The following is a 24,642-nucleotide window of genomic DNA, read 5'->3' as shown; positions in this document are numbered from 1 at the left end:
AGAATGTAACAGTTCTCAATCATTAAGTTTTTCTGGAGAAGTTATAAATTGAAGCCAATTGAAGAACAAGCAACCTGAAAGTGACTCCCACTGTTTACATTTCCATTGGCTATTGATGGTTGCTTTGTTGCATTCCCCTGGCCAATCTTTTGCTTTGTCTTGCATGCCGCTTCTTCAATCTCTACTGGAGTTTTGCATTGCAAATAGCGGGCTCCCAAAAGGTTCAAAGGTTGATCTAATTACCAGCAATTGCATTAACCACATGACATTAAAGCCAAACGCTGATGTCTAGGAGCATGGTCATGAACATCGACAGGGGGGAGTGAGAGAGGTGGAGATATAAAGATGTGGTGCGGTGGCGTCCACGGCATGTGGCCACTGCTCTAATGCGGCTAATTTACTGCTCATTAATTTGCCTGTAATTTGCAGAAAACAATTTTTACTCTGGCAAAAGTAAAAGCATAAAAACAAAAACACACACACACACTCCATTCCACTCCACAATCTCAGCGGGCAATTAAGATGTGGTGGTGATGATGTATTGAGGAAGATGGTGCGGGTGGTTGGGCAGGGAGGACCAACCCGCGAACATGTGGGCACGCCTCGGCGCCTACTCGGGTAGGCAACAAGTGTAACAAAATTGCCAACACAAAATAAATAAATAAATAATAAAAGAAAAGTGAAACGAAAACTATTAGCTCTCGTTTTTCATAAATCGCAGGCTCAGTTACATTCTGTTGCACACGCCAGACCATAACTCTGAGGAGCAGGAGCAGAAGTGGACGGAGGGTAGAAAGGAGCGGGCGTGCATGGCTCTAGAAGGCAAATGCAGCCAATAAAACACTTTGCGCCACTGCATCTTCTTCGACGGGGCTAATAAATATTCACAGACATCGACACGCAACATAATTTGAGAGACTTGGTTGGATTCGGGGGGTTTTTTTGCTGCTCCTTGTCTATAATTTGTGGAGGCAATGGCAATCAGACCTCAACCATTCTTGCTTGGTGGCAGTGGCACCATTTTGCACCTGGCTACAACCTGCTGACTGATTTATCTCTGCAACTCTGATAATAATAGCCATAATCTAGTTAAGCTTTCAACTTGACACCAGCTCCAGTTTCAGCTCAAAGTCAATCCGAAAGACAACACACAATCTTCACCTGGTCAATGGCAGCGATGGCCACAAAAGCGTAAGTAATGCGAAGCGGTTTGCGTGGTTTCGTTTACCAAGAAAGTGAAGCCACCCAGTGGGCTGTGGGCCAGGCAATGTCCAGCATTCAACAATGCTATTGAAATGAAAGTGCCGCAATTCGGTCATTTGGATATTTTGCGGGAGTTTGCATTGAAAAGTGGTAACCCAATGCCAACCAAGACCAAGTTGTCTCTTGGCGTCAGTGTGTGTGCCACGAAAGTTTAATGATCCTTGACTTGGTGCAAAAGCAAACGGCAACCGGATCCATTTTCGTTAGGGTGGAGTCGTATTGCCTTCAGCGACTAGTTCCATAAAAGATGGCAGCAAAAGACGGCGGCTATTGCTCCACAATTTTATCATAATTGACCACTCCTTAAAAATTTTCAATCTGATATTTATCGAATGGGTATAGATATTTAAATAAATTTGATGGCAGTTTACACATCGTTTCAAAAATGTTCCATTAAACATGACTGCATATGGGCGGTTGAAAATTCAAACAAATTCGCCAATTGAATTTTAAATTTAAAAGCGGCATATGGTGATAGTATTAAAATTAATTGCGTATACGCACTGTTATTGACTTGGCAATTAATTAGTTTTCCCATTAGCCACCAAAAGTTTATTTTAACAAGTGAAAACGAATCATATTCCAAATGAAATTTTGCCCTTAGCTTAGCAAAAGTCATGACTATCAAAAAGTTAACCACCTTGTCTTCCTGTTGCTGTTATAACTTTTGTTGTTGCCAACATTTCCCCTAAAGGTTATATTAATATTAATTGGCTTACACTTTAAGTTTCCACAGCAAAAACTAAACAAAACTCTAGCTTCAGTCAGTGATAGCTTAATCAGAATAAATCTCTTGCATTAAAACAAGTAATCTCCATAGGGAAATGAGAAATATATAAATTACCTTGGCAATTAAGCTGCTTAAGTTGTTGGGCGATGTGTTTTGTGAGTGGCTTTGTCTTTGGACCGCATCTATCTTAGACTACTATCATGGCAAAGACAAATAGAAACATTTTGACAGCTAAATATGTGATAAATGCAACACTTCATTCTTCATAAGTATTAGCTGTCAGACATGCTCATTCGCCTGTCATTGTCATTGTTGTTGGCGTTGTTGTTGTCGTTGTCGACGACGTTTCATTGTCTCTTGTCTCTTGGAATTCCTTATCGCAACATCGACAGCATCTGCTCCAGTTGGGTGGCAGGCAAATTGACTCTTTGGATACCCGTCAAAAGAAAACTGTTCAAAAGTCATGCAAAAAATGTAAGTCGCCGGGCAAAATGAATGGCAATTATGGCAATTCAAAGTGTTTCTTTTTATAATATTGCATTATTATTATTTGTTTTGTTTGTTTTCACTAATTACGTGTATATATATACATAGGCAGACAGAAGTCGATATGTGGTTGAGGTTGAGTGCCCGCTTGTTTGAGCCATTTGAATTGTTTGTGTTAGTTGAGCTGGTTGTCGTTGTTGCTTTATTTTCACCGGCACGAATTTCGCTTTGGTTTTTTTTTCCTTTTTGTACTCTTATTTATTTTCTTTTATTGTTTGCGTTATTTTTTTCACTTGGTTAATCGATTGCCTGAGCCCAACGAAACGTTTAATTTATTTTAATCTAATTGTTTTCTAATTTAAACATATTTTCCTAGATTTCACCTTCGCGTTAGGCAAACACACACGGCATCGACTTTTGTGTGAGCATTGCGGTTGTTGAGGTTATTCCTTTTGATTTTGATTTATTTATATAGTTGTTAATTAGTTTCGAGTTGTCAGTTACAGTAAAGCCGCAGGATGTGCTTTCGCAGATGTGTATGTGTTGAGTGTGTGTGTGCACAAACAAATAAAGTATTGAGTGTTAAGACGACATTAGCGTACACGTGTTTCCCTCAGACTGTATGCAATTAATTGTGGTTAAGACGTAAGGTAAATAGAGAAGCTAATATGTCAGTTGCATACTTTTTGGCTGATGTTAATTTACACTTTGTGGCATGTCTTGTTTGTGCCAAACAGTAATCTCTCGATAGTGTTCACTGAAAAAGTCTCTACAAATATTTTTGAGACGAATATTTTTGTTTTTTTTTTATCATGTTTCTGTTATTAAATAATTTGGATTTAATTAATGTATGATGAAAAATAAAACTAACTATTTATGTACAATTAGGTGGCCTCTGGTATTGTAATCTTTCTATAATCATTTATTTGTAATTCCCAACTAGTTTTTGAGTTGAACTTATGGTATCTCCATTGTAATTCTCGAGTTTCTTTTAGCAAAGTCTTCAGATGAAGCAACTTGGTGGTTTTTAAAATAGATAATCTTTTCCCAAGAAATTTCGGCTCAAGTGCAGGGTTTAATTTGAAGCTAACAACTATTAACATTTTAATATTAAGAAAGACCAGAGTTTTAGTTATTAGCTAAACACTATTTAAACTAATTAAGTTGTAAGTTTAAAACGGTATCAGGGCTTTAATTTTGTATATCTTGCAAAGTTTTGCAAAATGTACTTTAAATTGTAGGAATATATACAAGTTGAATCTATATCATATCATCCCATACAAGCTATTTAAATCGAACAGAAATGTACTCCTTTCGGCTCATGCGAGTCCAATTTATGGTATTTCATTTATAGAATTGAAAAGCCAGATTGATTTCAGTTTTCCACCCTCACACATGCCAGTCCCACGCAATCAATTATATACAATGCAACAATGCATTCATTCATTGCACGTCAATAATGTCGATGATGAAGATGATGATGCACAATAATCAATTAAAACAAGTTGCCGATACAGATACAGATATAGATATATTTGGAACAATAACGCCCAACTACCATAATCATTATAACAATGGGCATACTGAAACGAATCGAACTTTGAGTTGATCAGCACTTTCCAAGCCCTGCAATGACTCTGAACGACCACCACTTTGATTTTCATCTCCATCTTCATTTCCATTTCCATTTCTTCGACTTCGACTTCCAATTCCATAGCCCATTGGCTGATGATCTGCTGATGATGCCAAGGGGAAAGAGAGATACTTTCTTTTTATTGCCGTCACCGTCAAAAAAGCACAACGTAACGAGTTCAGATCAATTTTTTGTTGACTTGATGTGAGTTCAGTTCAATAACGTTTTGGCTTGACTTGTTTTGTTATTATGGTCTTTCGGGGTATTTTTCTTTAATTTTTTTTCATCATATTTTTTTCTTTCTGCGGATTGGGTTTTTAAAGTTTCCAAAGATGCGAGTGTGTATTGGTGTGTATTGGACAACAATATGTTAAATATAAAAATTAATACATTAAGAGTGAAAGTTATAACTTTTTGGAGCGGTGTGCGCTGTCGATCATCATCACGATGATGTTGATCATCATCATCATTATTGGTCGTGGCGATGGCGATGATGAGCAAAGTAGATACCGATGACGATGTTAACCATTGGATGCTGCCAAGTTGATTTCTTTTGATGGCTTATGGACTTAAGTCACGTTAAGTTGATTAATAATATTTTGTTGTATTACAAAATACCTGAAAATGTGCGGATAAAGTTAAATTTCTTATGAAAGAGGCAATAAAAGTAAAATGTGTGTGTCTATCTCTCTCCTCCCATCTCTCTAATTAAATTACAAGTTTTCAGACACTTGCTTTATGTCTCGACAACCGAGCACCCTTTTTCCACGCACGAGCGACCCATTTTTTATGACCACAGTATACGAAAAAGTTAAAGTAAATTGCCACTAAATGACTTGGATACTTACTAACTGTTAGACTGCTGAACAAACTACGTACATACTTACATATATATGTATATCTGAAGCGGACTTTCGCTTTTCATGTTTACCATCTTCAAGATACTTTACTTTGCATGTGTTATAGAGTTGTTTAGATCGCCGCTGCCATTGAGACAATTGTGGGAGCCATGGCCGGAACGGGAGCTGGTCGTGTGATCTAAAGGGTGTGCGTTAGAAACAAACCCGCAGCACTTTGAATACTTCTAATTTGTATAATTTGGTAAAAGAGCTACCAGGTTGACTGTCCGATGGAGTGCCGCCAAGTCGAGTGCCATGGAATGGTGGATGGTGGTGGGGAGGGGAGGGGAAGTTAGCGAAAAGAGCGAGACCAACCAAGCGCATCCCACGGCTGTCTGGCCAACTGACCGTTGAAAATTGAAAATTGCAACGGCCAGTGAAGAAGAAAATTGCAAAGCAAATGTAAAAAACGCAAACAGAAAGCATTTCTTTTTACCTCTTTTTTTTCGTTTTGAAAAACAGAGCACCATTGTCTTAATTTTCAATTGTGACAATTCAGTCTTGTGAGATGCTTGACTGAGTGCCTTGGCCTTGGGAAAGTGCCCTTTTAGAGAACGAACTACTATAAAATATGACCAGACAATTGTCAAGGCTTTTAGTTGAACTTCAAACGTTTCTCGGGCAAAATGTATAATCCACTGGCTCTCATTTTCTGTCTCCTGTATCTCAGCAATTGCGTCCAATCGAACGATTGTGGCCAGGATGAAACACTCTACTGCCGCGGAGAACGTGCCCTGCGCAATGTGATAAGAAATTTGAATAAAAGTGACAAGCCGCTAGTGATAATGCCTGGCATGGAGATAGTACCAATGCACAATGAATCAGCAGTTGGTAAAGAAAATCCGGAAGAGACTCTACTGGATAGTCTGGCCAACTATTTGCGAACGCATGAGGTCAATGTCAAATTAGTTGACCTGCTGGAAGAGGGAAAACTGGTGGAACAAGCATCAGGTACGATATGATAATAAATTAGGTTAATTGACTCCACCAAATTGGCCACAGTAAAAAACGACGTCAAGAAAATATGATTAAATGTTTCTAGATTTCATTAAAGCAATATTTAAAAGATGATACTTTTAGAAAAATGGTTTTTCAAAGACAAGAGTCTCCTGTAAAATGCAGAGCCCAAAAACAAATTAAGATATAAAGCTAAAAGTTTAAGTCTTTAAAAGAATAATAATAAATATATAGGTCCTTAGTTAATTTCTTTCTTTTGCATCTGGCATTAGAATCTCTACTTTGGTTTCTGTTTCTGTAAAATGAGTGCAAAACTTTTATGAACTTTATTTTTGGCTTGTTAAATCATATAAACTTGAAATTTATGTGTTGTGTGTGGCAGTTAAGTGACCCGGCTTAAGGATGTCTGGCGTCAGTTGATTACCAAATGCTGTTAACACTCTAAAACTTCAACTCGACGCACCATAAAATGGTGACATAAAACAACCCACTTTATAGGTGATGGGGATACATGTATTTATACATATGTAGGCCAATTCTTAGGAAACTGACGCCTCTTGTGGTGCCTATCAAATGCAAACACTGAGCAAATCTGCACTGCAGCACGCACAGCCCTCCCCCACACCACACAGACTTGCCACTTGGCTGGACGATCAAATTGTAATATATGTATGTTTGTTTGTTTGTTTATTTGGGTGTGTGTGTGTGTGTCTATATTCCAGAGGCACGCAAGAAGGATAAAGGCCAGGGACTGCTACTGGCCATGGCCCTGATGTTTGGCAAAATGATGGCAGTTCTGGGACTTGGTGGCATTGGAGCTTTGGCCATGAAGGCTCTAGGCGTTGCCATGGTGGCTCTAATGATGGCCGGAATGCTGGGCTTAAAAACAGCTGCTCAGCATGGAAACGAGTCGAGTCATAGCATTTCATATGTCACCGGTGAAGGACATCATCATAAGCGACGACGTCGAGCAGCCTGGCAGGTGGTCTCCGAGCAGCAGGAACAACCTTTGGCCTACCGAGCCTACATAAACTAAAAATGTTTGACAATCATTCTCAGAATCTACATCTTATGTTATGTAATTTATTCGTTATGCTAGAGAAATACAAAAATTGTTTCAACTTTTGTTACTACTTCAAGTTACTTTTTGGGCTTTTGAATGAGATGTTATTATTTCGTTTCTGTTTTGTACTTTAACTAATTTGCGTTTTTGTTTCTTTTACTATATTTATAATTTTATTTGTTACTAACACAGCGATGCCGGGGATGCTGCTGCTGCTGGTGGCTGTTGCTCTTCGGTTTTTGAAATCGGTGAAAGTTTATTTGAGCCCAGTTGTTGGCATTGTACTGGCAGGCAGCATCAACAACAAAAGCAATAGCAAGCAACCTACACATAGTCACAGCAGCAGTCGATATACTCTCTATCTGTCCATAAGTATATGAGCTATTCTAGACAACACAAGGCAATAGATTGAACTAGTATTTTTATGTTTAATATTTCTTAATAAATAGCAGTTAATTTGTTGAAAGTCATTACGAAATTTATCCAATTACTAATTGTCATTTGGAAGAGTGTATGGACTTTGCATTGACCAAGTTTGAAACTAGTTTTTGTTTTGTTTTCTCGCCTTTAATGTCATCATTTGTCAGGCAGTTTATTGAGCCCTAATGTCAATTGCAATACCGATACAAATGCTCAGATACCGGATATCGAAATTTAGTACTTTTTCGTTCGTTTAGTTCGTTTCGGTTCTGTTTGAGATCAGATTTCATCTGAACTTTTGTTTTCCATTCAAAAAGAAGCAACCAAAAATCACCATGCATATTTATGTGTATGAACATATATAGATTGAATTTGCATAATGCGTTGAATGGCCAACTTTCACTACTTTTTTTTTTTTTTTTGGCAGCATACACACAACGGTTCTTCTTCTGGTGCTCCCCCAAGAAAAAAAAAGAGAGAAAAAAAACAAGACCACGGGCCAACGACAACTGGAAATATAACATGCGAGACCTTAATTTTTTGTGTTGTTTTGGCCATGCTGTGAGTTCTGTTACACAATACCAAGAGGGCCCAAAAAAAAAACAGAGTGTAGTGGTAGTAGTTGTAGTTGAAAAACCCGTTAAACGCTTAACAGGGATACAAAACATACCATGGCTCATACCGCAACTTGATCTACCATGCCATCTCCTACTCCCCGCCACCGCTGCCTCCCCTCGAGCAGTATAGTGCCCCGCTATGCCTAATTGTTGTGGCTGCGGCTGCTGAGATGTCGACTCTGGCCCGCTCTTCTGTTAACTTTCCCTTTTCAACGGCATTTTACGAGCTCGACTGGAGTCGACTTTGACCAGCTTTGTTGCTTGCTTCTGCCACTTGTAATTAAATTATAAAATAAGTTCATAAAAGCAAAATTTGTTGTTTTATAATTTTTATATGATTCGAGCAACTGCGAGTTTATATAAACCCCCACACAGCTATCTCCCTTCCGCCTCTTCCTCTGTCTTCTGTCTCCACATAAAGAGTGAAATATTTTGCAGACATGAGATTGATTTTCTAAAAAATTTGGTCTTTGATTTGAAGAGCATATAAACAGCATCATCAACAAACATCATCATTATTATCATCATTATGGCTGAAGTGTGTTTGTGTTGACAATAAAATGCCAACTGAGACTGAAACTGACTTTATGGGCACAACAATATCCACAATGAGATGGAGATGATGATGATGATGATGATTACAATAATGATGATGATGGCGACGTGTGTGAATGCTGACTGCCTCTGCTGCTGCTGCTGCATAAATGAAAGTTCATAAAGAAATTAGCTGATTAATCGTCGTTCGATGAGCTTGGAAAATGACCAAGCCAAACTGAGGCGGGCCGCTTCGAGCTGACTGAAAGTGTCACGCAGCCTACATTTCAAGTCGACTCTGCCACAAATTTCACTTTTCAATGATGCTGCTCTCGGTTGCTGATGGACCCTAAGTTGGAGCTCATCGTCAGCTGGGCCAGCATCCAGCCATCCATCGAATGAAAGAGAATCGAGAGGGGGGCCCACCTTCCGCAACGATTCACATGTAAATTAATATTTAACCCAAATACCGCGAATTCTTTATAAGAAATGTCGCAGACACCAAACTTCCAGCTGACTTCTCCGCTTTTGGTTATACATAATTGCCTTTTCTTGTTGTTGTTGCTTTTGTTATCTTTGATTATTATGCAAATTTAACATTAATTCAATGTGACCGTAAAAAAAAGGGGAAAATAGAGTTCTACGAGTATTAGCTTAACATTTTTATGGTTTGTGAAATTTTCTGTGTCTGTTTCATCTTCTTTACATTTACATTTCGGGTGTGCTCAAGTTTCATGTAAAAGATACTTTTACTTATTATAATAAACTAGGGATGGTCATTCCAAAAAATCAACAACAAAAAAGGTTGCCTTTTAACCTTTTTCATAAATTTCGTGATATCAGACATCGGCAAAAGGTTTCCTTTTACGTTATGTACTAGATAATAGCCTTTTATTAATAGCTACAATTCTAATATCTAATTCTTCATGGATTTCAAAAGAGTCTATTTTAGATTAAACATTTTAGAGTAGGTTCTAAATCCTAATCAAATTCTTAAGATAAAAGTTATCTAACAAGATTTAAATTCTCTTTGTAAACTTCTATGAAATTTTAGTCAATATTTAAAATCTTTAAACTATCTCCGGAAACTTCCTCTTAATTCAAGGAAATTTCCTGTCTCACGACTATCCTAACAAATACTGCATATTTTTGCTTTAAACTGACATTGAAAAGGGTCCAAGGTACTAAATATTGAATAAAGGAAGCATCCCCTTGGCTCTTATATATGTATTTATCATTGATTGCCTTCCCTGTAGCCTTTCTTCTTCTTTTTTAGCCATTTATCTGATCCACTCGAAACGTTGCATCATCACATTTCACTTTCCTTATTTCCTTGGCATCTTAATCTGCAAGTCGGTCAAAAGAAATTTATTAAATATATTCAAGATTCAGTTAAGTCTTCTTCCTCTTAATGCAAATAATGTAGGAATGTATAGGTATATATATAGGTATTTATCATTTTTTTTTTTTTTTTTTGTATAACCGTTGCTATGGCTGCTAAATACGTGTATATAGCTTACTTCTGACCACTACTTTCACCGAAAATTTTTTGTTATTTATTCATTAAATTTTTGCCGCTTCTGCTGTTGCTCTTGCTCTTGCTGATGGTCGTCTGTATCTTTTGTTGTTATTATTGTTCATGTTGCTTGAACACAGATACACAAAACACACCTACATATATATATATATAGCAATATTTTTTACATGAGAGCGAGAGAGAGAGACAGACCCACCCCATAACAATTTAATAAAAATCGAAAAATAAAGCGAAAAAGGAGAAAAAAAAATTAAATGCAAAATCAACAAGAAATTTTTTAGCTCACCAAAGGCAAACACACCTACAATGTGGCAATTGATTGGCAAAATACCTGCCAAGTGGCAAAAGAAAAGATGTCAGCAAACAATGTGAAATTGTGCTACCGATTCGACCAGTGTTCGAGCCACATACATATACATATGCCGTTGGTGGCACTACGGTACATTAGGCACACCGTTAGCTGGGTCTAGTGTATCTTCGATGGCCATCAACAGCAACCAGAAACGAAAATCTTTTCTAATTTGTGGGTAGTATTTAGTAATGCATAGTTTTTCACCTAACACCAAATGCCGCCCGTCTCCGATCTTCTTCTCGCTTTCATTTTGTTTATGCAAATCAGTCGACGAAATAAACTAAAAATATAGCAGGAAAAAAACTTTCTTTCAGCTTTAATTTAATTCGAATAGTTAGACAAAAAAAAAAAAAGCAACGGCCTGCTGATAAATAAAGAAGAAGAAAGACCGTAAAATGGCCATCTTGTTGTGTGGGATACAAATGATCATCGTCATTGTATTTACTGTTCCCCTGTCTGGCTAATGAGTTTCGAGTATTTGAATTAATGTCATACGAAATGAAAGTGAGAACTAAGCTCAAATATTCTATTGAATAGATCCCCAAATGAGGCACTTAAAATCTCTGACTTGACAAAATATTACAACACTTTTACAATGCATTTGATTGTCATTGTAAAATCAAGATAAACAAAATGGAATAGAGAAATTGAAAATAATTAGGAAAATGTGTCAGTTGTAACTAAAGCTTTGCAGTCTTTGCTTGATTTATACGTAAGTTTGGAAAGAGTATTTATGGGAATATTTGAAAAAAGTCCTGCTTCTCTTAAGCACATGTCAAGGATTTAAACATATTTATGAAACCCTCGAAAACAGTTTATTATTTCACTAAAATTTGTATATTTGCTTAATCAAGCGCAAGCACTAATTGAAAAATGCTTTCAGTTAATTAACTTGGTTAGCAATAAATAACAAAAAGGCTTCAATTGCTCAAAAAAATATGCACATATGAATGGAATTTTTTGTGACAAGGACTTTTAGTTATGGACATGAACAAAAGTCTGATGTAATCCCGGCCATAGGAAAGGTGTACATTGATTTGTTTTTGGGAAAAAACAAATGGCCATAACAACAACAATACATCTAACAAAAACATAACAAAAACACAAACAACAAGCAGGTCCAACTACGGCGAAATTCATTCATAAAAAAAAATAACCAACAGTCGACACTTGGCCAGCTACTTTTCGCATGAATGGCCATGACTGTTGGCTGTTGCCTCTTGCCTCTTGTTGAATGTCTTGCCCGCTGGCAATGGGGACTTTGGCACAAGCCAGAGACGCCAAATGCCAAATGGATGGACATGGACGCGTTCAGCGCGTGAACCAACATAAATTTTGTAGTAGTAGTAAAAACGGATGCCCATCTTGTGTGTGTCTGTGTGTGTGAGTGTGTGTGTGAGTGGTGCACTGAGTGTGTGGTGCATTGTGAACTCATTTATATTCAAATGTATGCCGATTGTTGTCCGGTGAAAATCGAAAATGAAATTTCAACGAATTCACGCTGACACGGTCGCTCAACATTGTCGTTTAATTATAATTTTTTTTTGTTTTTTTTTCACTTTTCTCTCTCTTTTGGGATGCCGCGATTGAGGCAACGGATGCTGCACCCTTTTTATTTCAGTCAGTTACGAAATTATCGAATGGATCTTCGAATTTTTAAGCTTTTTACACTTTTACCGTTACATGAGGCCATTGACGTCACAAGAGTCCCCCAAGTGCGAGCAACGGAAAGCTGATTAAATTGTAGCATAGTAAAATTACTCATACGCCCCATTCGCCAACGGCAATCGACAATTTGGCATCGTGGCATAATGACGATGATTCAGTGGTTTCATAAGCTGCACATAGATCCGTTTGATGGTGTCTCAAGGTGTCAGATGTCGTCAGTCGACCATCTCTCTGCATCTCCAACATTCACCTTGAAACGAAAGTCAAAGATGGAGACGGAGATAGAGACGGAGCTGGTGCTCAAAACCGCAAGTAAAGTCAGCGAATGCTGTTGACTTTTTTAGGCTAGCGAATTCGGTATTCACGCTTAATATCCCTCCAAACCCTCCCAAACCCATTCCCGACTGTCCAACCATTCATCCATCTATAGCACATCTCTGCCTCATATCCGTTTTTGTTTGCTTTGCGTGTAATTTCTCTTTCATTTCACTTGAGCAATTGAAGCGCGTTGTTGTTTGCACTTTTGCTGAGCTCAAATTGTTGACTAATGTGTCACAATTGCAAAGTCAGGCAGCAGCCGCAGTAGCAAAAGCAACACAAGATGCTGCACCAAAGTCGTTTTCATACTCTTGCCAACAAAGGCATATTGACTGTGGACCATTATTTGCCTCATTCGGAAAATATTAATAAGAGCAAACACTCAAGTCTTTAGCCTTAATAAGAATCATTTCACTTTTCTTTTTGCTTTTCAATGAATAACTAGATTAACTAGTTGATATCACCAAAGGCAATATCAATATTTGGATCAATTTTATCTTAAATTGTTTGCAGAATTATACTTATTTATGGAAACATTTCTTATATATTGATTAAAAAATTCAAAATAATATTTATTTAGAAATTTGTTTAGCTTAATTACAGAAATCCTGCCAAGGCTTCATTAAATACATTATATTTTATTAAAATATGGAAAACAAATTCTAAACAAATGAACCTTTTTTCAAATAAGTCCTTAGTTTTCTTTTAGTTTTTGTACAAATCCATACTAACTACTAATCGTTTATGTAATCCATTAGTATACGTTTTGTCAAGGGTGTTAAAACTTCGCCAAGGCTGAGCTAAGGTCTAGCCCTATGGTTTTATTTTTTTACGATTATGCTCAAGGTGCCTACTTTTCACTTGGACAGGACGTGCTTATCATTAAATTTCACTTATGACCCCCCCATCAAATAAATACTTATATATTATATTTATGACAGAGATATATATATACATATATGTCCATATGGATCCTAGGTCCAGGCGACTAAAACTCGGTTTCATTCTGGCGACCTAATTGCGTAATTTATGATAAAAATCACAGTTTATGTTGCGTCATAAAAATGACAGCAACAACAAAAACAACAACTATAATGTCACGAAAATGAAAAGTAATTTCAAGGCGCGCACATGCGATAAACAAAACAACTTGCCCCCATACATCCCTCTACCATGCCCTTCCTACCCCTGCCCTTTACCAAAAACCCGAAAAGAAGATGACACACAGACATTACGATGGACCTTGATGAGAAGGGGGGAAGAGCGCGAGGAGACGTATGTAGGCCCCCAAGACCAGACTAGGGGCCAAAAAATAACAGTAGTATGAAAATATAATACACACAACTTTCATTTCTTGCGGCCAAAAAAAAAAAAAGAAAAGAAGAGAGAGAAAAAAAACAAAAGCGTTCAAAATTAACAAAAGCAGAAGAATATGGCACACATATTGGGGCACCAAGATAGGCAAGACGAATGGGGGGGAGGGCTGGGGGGCAGGGAGGCAGGCAGAAGAGTGGGTTAAACTGAGAGCAGCACCTGTTTATCACCTCATGTGTTGTAATATGTGAAGCTGTAGCCAAGCCGAGTCAAAAGCTAAATGCGAACAAAATGGTATATACATAGAATCACAGTCTGCACGTGTGCGTGTGTGTGTGTGTGAGGGAAAGAGCGGAGGCAGCATACAAATGATGGGCAGATGAGCAGCAGATGAGTTGCCAAACAGAGAAGAAGATACACAGGGAGTAAGAGATAGACAGAGACACACAAAGACAACGACAGAGAAAGAGCGAGAGAGGACAGACAACCTTGGCACTGGCGCGCCTGCTCTTTGAGGCAACTTTCTCGCGCTCTTTCTCAGTAAGCCCTGTGCCGTTGCAGCCGCTGTTGGCGTCTGCGTCGGCGTCGCCATTGACTTTCTTCAATGCGGAAGCGCGCACAAAAGCTCATGAGCAGTTAGCTTCAGTGGGCTAGCCTAATGCTGCTTCTAAGCTAAGCTTAAAGTCGGGGCGGCTGCTGTCACAGAGCGGGAGAGCATTTGTGAGGGAGAGCGAGTGAGCGAGCGAGAACCCGATTTATTGGATACCGTAGGGAACTTGGAGCCCTCTCATACTTGCTGCCTGCGTCGCTGCTCAGTTAATCAGTGTGTGTGTGTGTGTGTGTGTATTTGTGTGCACTTTTTACATAATTTTACGTTATGCCGCAGCGAGGCATCCGTTAGGTTGGAAACTCTTTAAAAACAGCCTGACAGCGTCGAAAAATTATCAAACCGCAGCTTGTTCCATTCGAATGAACACACCAGTGATTTCGGTGGTGCCCAAGGAATTCAGTTTAGTTCAAAAACAAATCATAACCATGAAGTTCTTCATTGCTACCGCATGTGTCCTGCTTTTGGCATCGGGCATCTCGGCCGATCCTGTCAAGGCCGCCACCGAGGAACAGTCCGGTGCATTTGCCAAATGCCTGGAGGCTGATTCTATCTCGTGTCTTCAGCTAACGGTACGGATTAAACACAAAACCAAGGATTAACTAATTATATATTAAAGAACACTAAAGAACACAATTTTTTTGTGGCACCGTGAAAGTGAAACTATAAAAGAAAGAGAAAAAAAAAACAAAATAGAATCACCCATGAAATAAAAATTAATCATCAGGAGCCACACTAATGTAGCCCTGAGACAGTGAAAGTCTCTAGTGAATAATTTAAATATGGAAGATGAAACAAATTTCATGGGGATGCGAAAGTGAAAGTGCCAAAATATTTATACAAATGAATATTAATTAATTGTGTAAATCAAATATGACCTTTCGGAATATGCAACCTAAACCTAAATAAGCTAATTTGTGAACCCAATTCTTTTCGTGTCTTCCCTCTCTGCAGCTCTTCCGCAAGGCCAAGTCCATCTTTGAAAATCCACAAATCGAACTGTTCGGCGGTGTCTCGTTGGTCAAGGCCAATGAAGGACGTCAGGGCAAATCTCTAGACAATGCTATCGCTGTTGAGGCCGCTCCCTCTGTGGAGGCTCGCACCACCGAGATGGGCAACTACTTCATGGACAATGCCAAGAGCTTCTTCGCTGAGCGCTCTTTGAACTTCAACTTCGCCAATGCCGCTCGCAGCGTTGCCCGTGCCATTCCCGATGACATCAAGGCCGATCTCCGTGAATTGGTTGTCGAGTCCCGTACCCGCAAGAAGAAGCTCTTGAAGAAGTTCCTCCCCATCCTGTTGGGCGTTGGTGCTAAGATTGCTGTCCTCGGCGTTGGTTCCATCTTCGGTCTGCTCTTCTTGGCCAAGAAGGCTTTGGTTGTCTCCGTGATTGCCTTCTTCCTCGCTTTGGCTGCCGGTGCATCAAGTGGTCTGAGCCGTCTGGGCGGTTCCGGCGGCTCTGGCGGTGGTCTGCTCGGCGGTCTCGGCGGTCTTTTCGGTGGAAAGAACGCTGGCTCCTCCTCTGCTAGCTCTGGTGGCTGGTCATCCGGCGGTGGTGGTGCTGCCAGCAGCGGCTGGTCATCGGGTGGCAGCTCCGGCTGGGATACCCATGGTGCCTACAGCTCACCTGTGGCCCAGACTATTGCCTACCAGGGATACAAACAGGCCAGACGGTAAGCCATCGGCCTTCCATTCCGCCCTCCATATGAAGGACAACAAAGCCTGACAAGGAGAGAGAACATTCGCAAAAACAAAAAAATGATGACCAGTTAATTAATGTCTATATTTATATATATTTATAAATTATTTATTTTAATTTATTTACTTGAACGAGAACGAGATGGGGGCGATGCCGTATGGCATTGCACCCCAGCAAAAAGTGCCTTCCAATCAAACAAAAGAAAAACAAACTCTCGGCCCAGAGAGCTAACCGAACACACACCATGCCACAAACCACCTTCTTCTTTCACATCCACAAAAAAAAAAAAAACAGTCCACAGCTGCCACAACCAACACAACTCACACACTATCTATACATACACTCCTTCTATCGCTCATCTATATCTATCTTTCATCTCGCGGCTGCGTCTTTGATTAATGGCCACAAAATGTTTGCAACTAGTCGCGCCCATTAATCAAAAGCCAGCCTCGCCTATCTAACTCTAACTATCTATCTCATCTGTCTATCAATCTAAAACTCTATCTCTATTTCTATATCTACCTCTGTCTATCTATAACTCTGTATCTATATCTAAATCTGTCTCTCTATCTATATGTTTTCTGCTTTACCGAAACAGAAAACTCTGAACAAATGCTGCAAAATCAAAGAATCAAATAATAATTCAAATATGAAAACAAAAAAAGAAATAATGTATCCACTCTGTCTATTTTCTTTAATGATTTCTTTTCCGAAAAACACAAAACTTTTCCTTTTCAATTTGCATACGCACCTTCTGCATCATCTTCATCACAGCACTCGACACAATCAACAGCGTCATTATAGCCATAATCATCATAGTCATCTTCAGGCAACATCACTCATACGCCTCATTGTCTGTGTCTAGCAATTTGCATTTGTGTGGCTGAACTTTCCTTTCATTTCTCAGTCCATTCTTTGTTATCAGCCAAAATCGAAGACACAAAATGTTTTCTTTTATTTTTCTTCTCTTAAACAAAAATTTCACCCACTTATTTCATCTCTTTTTCGTCTTCATTTTTCTACCATTTTTTTGGTTAATCTTCTTCATTTTCACTGCACTTTCTTCTTGTTTGTTCGCTAGCTGTCTGTCGCTCTCTTAGCCAGAATATAACAAAAGCAATTTGCTAAAAAATAAAATAAACTTTTAGCTACGCGTATTTTGGCTTATTCACAGGGAGGCTAATGGGCACATGGGTACACACACACAGGCAAGGGCTAGGGCCACAACAATGGACATTATGAAAAATACATATATATATATATATTCTGCACCTGCCACCAAAAAACTCAAAATTAAAGAAAGTTCGAGACGATGTTGATGTCGCACCTGAAGACCTGGCAATTGAGCCTAAAAAATAACTGCAGTCGGTTACCGGCGGCAAACGGCACTTCATTGCCGCTTAAACGGCTACCGCTCCCTTTGCTGCTGCTGCTGCTGTTGGGTGCTATACTTATGAATATGACCCAGTTAACAGAAAGCACTTGGCCAAATGTAAACATGTGTGTGTGTGTGTGTGAATATATATAAATATAAAAGTGGATGGATGCTGTGCGTCTCCAACAACATTATAGTCAACGGCACGTAAACTCAGTTGTCTTCTCGCGGCATAGACTTTCTTCAGATATACAACTATTTGTAGGTACGCCAGCAATTAATGTGTCGCCGACTGACTTCTAAGCGTTTTTCTATGCTCATTTGGGCCGCAACGCAACGTTTTGTTTGTTTGATTTGCTTAGCATCTAACATTCTGCTTTTTGCTGCCATTTATACCATGATTTCCGTATGGTTTGTGGACAAATGTCGACGTCTGTCCGCACGTCTGACTGTCTGAGTGACTGTCTTGGCTGGCTGGCTGCTTGACTGGGCTTACTCTCTCATGACTTGTACCTAAACCTAGTCGTTTGTAGGTTTTCGTTTGTTTGTTAAGTGAAATTTCTAAATACTGTTCCATTGATGGTGTCACGCTCAAAAGCCAATTGCCATTGTCCAGGCAATAACATTTCGAGCCAGTTAACAAAGTCATACCCAAGTGTCAATCAAATTCGTGAAATGAATGATATGCAGTTGTTGTTGTGTTTCTGTTGTTTGTCGATGACGAAAAATGAAAGTGACAGGAATTCTGGCCTATTTCTTTGTTACCCAAAAGTGATATAACATGATTTAGCTTGTTCATTGTCAGAATCGGTTTCGATATTGAACTCTTAACTGCATTCAGCTTTCATTACTTTACTCATCAACAAATCAGACATACACAGTTTAACTCTTAAAGCAATTACTAACAAATTACTTAACTTGGATTTGTTGAGTTTAATCCTTGTTTTCTTTATATATGGATACATTATTTCTTCCGTACATTGTATATAAATTTAAGACCCAGCTGAAGCAACACATTTGTAAGCCATTTTGACATTGAATTATTAAGGAAATCCTTAAAGTATGCTCTTAAATTTTTGTTAATTTTTCAAAGTCGTAGCAAAGCTTTGCCGTGATTCGAAACTCGGCCTAATAGCTTAATGTTTAAAGCACAAAATGTTGTTAACAACTTTCTAAGCTTAGCTTTAAGTAAGCCAAGTTAACTTAAGTAAATTATAAAGCCACGTTTTAAAGATGGCAATGCTTTCTTGTTCATACTCATATTGCATACTTTTTAACTCTGTGAAAATTGATGCAAAGTCTGGAAAAGGCTTTAAGCATCAGTTGAACTTGAAAATTTTGTAGTCAAATACTTGGATTTAGTAAGTATTTAAATAACATCTATAGAATTTCACATCTTAATTGGCCCTAGTAAAGTGAAATTCCCAATTCGGGGTTTTTTTAAAAGTTACAAATTAACTTTCATAATAATTTACTATTTTTATAAAATTTCAATAATTGTTACATAAAATTCATATGTGTAATATACATATTTTACTCTTCTCTAGATTAAATTCAAACCTAAATGTGAAAACAAAATTTAAATTAAAAGGGTTGGCAATTATTTTAGATGTCAACAAAGTTTTGTGGTGCATAAGGGCCGGATTTTATTTTTAAATAATATATGTACATATGTATATAGAGGTAAGTTTTTACATCATGTGCCCAGGTCTTTTATGGTAGCCACTTGGCAATGGTTAGGCCTGGGTCTGGTCCAATCCTATATACATATATGGTTGAAATGGCGGTTTCTGTTTGGTCCAACCTGGGACCCGCCTCATGCGCTTTTCCGGTTTGCGGTCTCCACTTGGTGGTCTCGGACAGTTGGCTGGGTCAATGCACACTTTACGGATTTGAAACGTTGCCCATTTCACTCTACACACATGCAGCAAGTGAAAGATAGAGACAGATAGAGAGGGAAAGAGAGCGATGGAGAGAGGGAGAGTTTTGCGGCATGTGTGAAAGTGTTGCAATATATTGTATATTGTCGGTTCATAATTCAATATGGCCAAAACATGTTGGTCAGTCTTGACATTGAATAATACAATCACTAATGCGGCACAAAATGAAATCGAATGGATCTGGGCCTGGGCCAAAAGTAGTAAAAGTGTAATTTTCAATTGACATTTATAACTTTTCACACAGTGCTAAGTATCAGCTGGTGCGGCAACGGCAACGGCAAAGGCAAAGGCAATGGCAATGGAATCGGAATCGGCAGATGTGTGAAAGTTGTCAGTTTGCAACTTTTATTGTCAACATATTAACAAACAAGGTAACCAAACAAGCGAACAAACGAACGGTCCAACAAAATTACTATAGCAAATGATGAAGATGTTGTTGATAATAATGATGATGATGTTGATGATGTTGATGATGATGATGACGATGACGACGATAGCCAGTTCGGTGAATGATACAAAGCCATCATAGATGAAAGAGACTGTTTCGAGAGCTGCTTTTGTCCAACAAAAGAACAAAATGTTGACAATAACGAAAGTGAAATGCCTTTTTACCCTGATCATAATTATGATAATGACAAATTTTTTCATAATGAAACGAAATTGAAATGCCTTGAAAGTGAAACCTGAGCAATTAAAAGCAGAGCAAGCAGGCAGGCTGGCAAGCAGACAGACAGACAGTCAGGCAGGCGGGCACTCTCTGCCACGCCCTTAAGCTTTCGTTTTTTCAGTTTTTGCTTGTTTCTTTGCTTTTTATTTCTTATTCTCTTTCCACTTACATATTTATTTTCGATGAATTTTTAGAGATTCATATAAATTGGAATTTTTTGCCAGCATTGGCGATTACACAATTTGGGGCGTGGCTGTCTCTAAGGCGCAAGATATTTGCATTTCACGATTTTATCTTGTCCAATGCTTTAAGAAGATAAAACCGAAATAAAAAAACCCAAAACACAATATTTTTTTGGGAGGTGGAGAAATGAAAGAAGTAAAACCAAAATCTGATTATCAAGTGGAAACTCTCACTTTTACGATTATTTTTCTTACGGCTTTCGGTCGGCATCATCATCATGATGCTGATGATGATTGTGGTTGACTCTCTATCCATTGTTATATTGTCTTTTCTGTCTCATTATGATTAGACTTTCTGTGTGTGTGCGTGTGTGTGTGGCTACAAAACTAGAAAACCTTAGAGCAGCAGTCGCAACATAAATAAAAGTCAATTTTATGCTCACTTTTTGTTACTGATTGACTTGAATCGTCATTGGATTCGTGTCACGAAAGCTAAAGTTGTCATTTATTGCATGTGTTGCTGTGATTTGGAGCAACACTAAATATCTCAATTAGAAGTTATTGTCGGTACCTCAGTAGGTTGCTGGGCCTTTCTCTAACTCTCATGTCGAAAATCGACACAATTCTCTAGCGATGCACAGATAGATATACATATATATATATAATATGACTTTCCATCGCTCATCTAGCCATCCATTCATTCATTCATTCAGCAAAAACTGCCTGGCCCAACCCTCTGACAATTAATTAAAGTCAAATTGTTATTTGGCTTTCAGCCATGGCTTTCCTGACGCTAGCCACGCGCTCAAAGTCCAAAGCTGGTTTAGTTTTGTTACCTTTCGTCGTCGTTGTTGTTGTTGTTGTTGCACTTCAGTCCGTTCGATATTTGTTGTAATTTCTATCATTTCTAAGGCTGCAGTCGGCTGTCGGCCAAAAACAAGTTGCCACAAACCCAACCCCAACCGCAGCATCAGCCGAAAAACATGCCGAAGAAAGTGCCGGGACCTGAGGTACGGAATTGTGGCTCAGCTTTGGCTGGTTGGCTTGGGTTGGTTTTTTTTCTGTGTTTTTAATGCTGGCCATATCCGTTTTTGGTTCGATTTATGCCTTTTGATAAAGCAAACAAACACAATCAAGTGACAGACACAAAAAGAGCCGGCCCGGCTTGGACTGGCCCAACCTCACGTGTTTGGGGGGCTTGAGAGGCGTCGTCGATTCATTGAGTTACATCGATATCGGTGAAGAGTCAAGCATCGAATCAATTTATATATCTCTAGTGTGACTGTGTTGGTATGTGTCTGTGCGATTGGGCAGCTGCTATGGCCGTAGGTGAGGCGAAAAATAAAACGGAAAGATTAAATAAAAAACAAAAACAAAAGTAAGAAAAAATTTCACTTTCTCATTGGCTTACCGTTACTTATAAATATGGAAGCTATCGGCCAGAGTAAAGTTATTGCTCTTTTGGCCTAAGGATGAAAGACAACACGGTCCGGGACAGGGACAGAGAAAAGGAAGCACTGTTCAACCGGTTGAAACCAACTCGATAAAATGAAGGAGACCCACGGGGCAGAAGAAAATTGAACATCTGCCATTATTGATGATACAACTGATGCAAAAAGTCATTATCAAAATTACAAGAAAACAAAAAAAAAATAGCAAATCAATGTCGTTACTTAATGCCTATATCCATATGCTATTGATTATATTCGATGACCCATGAATTTAGAGACAGATGATTAAAGTTTTAACAAATGCGACATATATATATTAGTTGTAGGTACAACTTTTTTCTTTTCTTCTTCATTTTCATTTAGATAAGTCAAAACACAACAATATACAAAAAATTTGAAGGTTTTCAACACCTTTGCATAAAGGTGAGCTTGGTTGCGGGTTGTGAACTTTAAATTAAAAGCATTCAATCATAATTAAAGAGAAAAGTTGAAAACTTTAATAGTTAATTAAACAAATATTTATAAAAATTTAAATAAACAATAGTATGCTGAATAAACAGAACTCCATGACCAGTTAAAAGGATTACAAAGGAAAACAAAAAAAAAAACATTAATAAAAATACTGCATGAAAATAAACCAACATAAAGTGCACAATTGTTGTTAATGCTGTTGGTTGGCAAAAAAATAAAAATAAAGAAGGAATATTATTTTTTGCAGCATTCACCCGTATGGCAAATAGTTTGCTTTTCGTTTAATTAACTTTGTAATACAGCTCCATCAACAATACAGCCCAGTAATTTAGGCTAAGTAACTTTTGTATTATACATTTTCGTTAGTCAAACTCAATCTCGCTAATTGCACTGAATGTATGCACATTGCGCATACGCCCTGGTCATCGATGCAATTAGGTGAGATTAGCATTTGCAGTGGATGCAATCAACTGAAATTCAAGCGGGTCTATAATGGCAGCTGATGCTGGAGTCCCATGCAAAAAGACACTTTGAATTTGACTTTGACAGAGAGAAAGAAAGAGAAAGAGATAGAGAGCTCTTCATGTGGTTTTTGCAGTTCGGATGCAGTTGGATTGTATTTTTGGTAATGAGTTTGATTTATGACCTAAACACACACACAGAATTGTAATGAATGGGACTGAATGAGGTGTGAAATTTTCGTTTGCCATTGTAATTATAATCCATTAATAGCCCTGTATGATTATGTTGATGAAGATAATGATGATGGCCACTTCATCATGACAAGTGCCGCATAACATGGAACCTTTTACCAACAATATCTTTCGGCATACTAATTACATATGGCCATAACAATGAGAGGCAAACAACACATTCACATTGTTATGGCCATTGACCAGCAGTTGGGCCGCTCTAATGGGCGGCTTTTTGGTGCTTTAGTGTTTTGGATTTACTGTTGTTGTTGTTGTTATTGCTGTTGTGTTTGTTGAAGAGGCAGGTTGCAAGTTCAATTCGCATTCGCACACACACACACACACACATATGTATATACAGTCATATAGATACCAAAACTTTCACTGAAGTTGATTTTTGAGGTTCCAGCGTTGTTGCCGTTACCATTGCCATCGCTGGTGGTGCTAGTGGTGCCGGCGGTGGTGCTGCTCCTGTCAAAAAAAAAAGTATGCACATTTCATTATTAACATCCTCATCATGACCAATGCTGGTCATAAGCCGTACAATCGTGACGAAAACCCATCAAATGCCGGCTTAGACTGTAGTCTGGACATTGACACTTGCCTTTGAAGTAAACATACAGAGAGTACTTTCATTTGGCAAATAATGTACATACATATGTATATGTTGTGGTGTGTGTGTGTGTTTGTGTGACACATGTTGGGTGGCAGCACTTCACAACTGTTTATGGTAAATAGAGATAAAGCGACTGTGTGTGACTAGATGATGACTGGACTGGCTGGCAAAGTGCCTGCCTTGGTATGTTAACGGTCCATTGGCCACCAAACGGTCTTAATTATAATTTTTAATTGACCGTCTCGCACTTGTGCGCCTAAATCAAACGGGCAGCATGCTCCAGTTATGGTCGCAGGCCAACCGGAAATACCGTTTTATCAATCACTCAAAGTTGTTTCAAGTGGTGGCCATTGATTAGACAAAACTGAAGAGAACGTCATCATAAGGCTTGTCATCATAATCATCATCATCATCGACATCGACATCGACATCAACATCATTATTATCATCATCTTATGATGATGACGATTGCGGCTATTCCTTTGGAAGCTTTTTGACCGAAATACCATCGAAAGCAAAAGAAAGAAAGTTTCTCAATGCCGACACTCACACAAAAACAGATATCTCTTGGTCTTTTTATTCACTTGCCAGTATTTCCTCCACATTCATTGCGAACCAGTTGCTTATGCGCCTTTTTATTTAGCTTAATTTAATTAACAGCGTCGTTTTAAGCAACAATAAAAAGCAAAAAAAAAAACGAACCGAAACACAAGAGGCAAAAAAACAATAGCTTAAAGAAAACAACAAGAATGATGACAATCATCATCACCATCATCATCATCATGATCTTCTCACAAACTGAGCTGGTCAAAAATTTCACTTTAAAGAATGCAATGAACGACTAGCCGATCGGTATCCACATCCACATCAGCACCAGTATCCGGTGTCCGCAAAGGTTGCTTGCCTGGCGGCTCCCCCCATCCCGGCTTGGGGGCAACGAAACGTTGCATTATTTATGATACAAAGTGGGGCGGGAGTCAGCAGTAAGGGCGTGTTTTTTGCTGTTGTTGCGGCTGCTGCTGCAATTGCGTGAAAGTCGCGGAAGCTGTCGAGATACAAAGCTATCCTCAAGAAAAAGCGAAAGGGCTGAGAGGTATAAGACCGAGGCTTGGCCTGGGTCCCACGTGCGCTCAGATCGGGTCATAAAAACT

The 24,642-nt window shown here is 38.6% G+C and overlaps 2 protein-coding genes across 2 annotated transcripts; both read left to right on the top strand.

Annotated features, from left to right (window-relative positions):
- Window positions 1-5,528: 5,528 nt before the first annotated feature.
- On the top strand, window positions 5,529-7,094 carry LOC124459751. The gene is made up of 2 exons (XM_047009359.1): window positions 5,529-5,962; window positions 6,691-7,094. The coding sequence occupies exons 1-2, from the start codon at window positions 5,638-5,640 to the stop codon at window positions 7,002-7,004; spliced, it is 639 nt and encodes a 212-aa protein (XP_046865315.1). The 5' UTR covers window positions 5,529-5,637; the 3' UTR covers window positions 7,005-7,094.
- A 7,657-nt stretch (window positions 7,095-14,751) lies between these two features.
- Window positions 14,752-16,580, top strand: LOC6653587 (keratin, type II cytoskeletal 5). The gene is made up of 2 exons (XM_047009358.1): window positions 14,752-14,970; window positions 15,353-16,580. The coding sequence occupies exons 1-2, from the start codon at window positions 14,761-14,763 to the stop codon at window positions 16,073-16,075; spliced, it is 933 nt and encodes a 310-aa protein (XP_046865314.1). The 5' UTR covers window positions 14,752-14,760; the 3' UTR covers window positions 16,076-16,580.
- Window positions 16,581-24,642: the final 8,062 nt, after the last annotated feature.

This window comes from Drosophila willistoni, chromosome 3R, assembly GCF_018902025.1.
Source record: "Drosophila willistoni isolate 14030-0811.24 chromosome 3R, UCI_dwil_1.1, whole genome shotgun sequence".
Classification (NCBI taxonomy): Eukaryota; Metazoa; Arthropoda; class Insecta; order Diptera; family Drosophilidae; genus Drosophila; species Drosophila willistoni.
The sequence above is the reverse complement of the archived record's forward strand: the minus strand, read 5'-3'. Positions and strand labels throughout refer to the sequence as shown.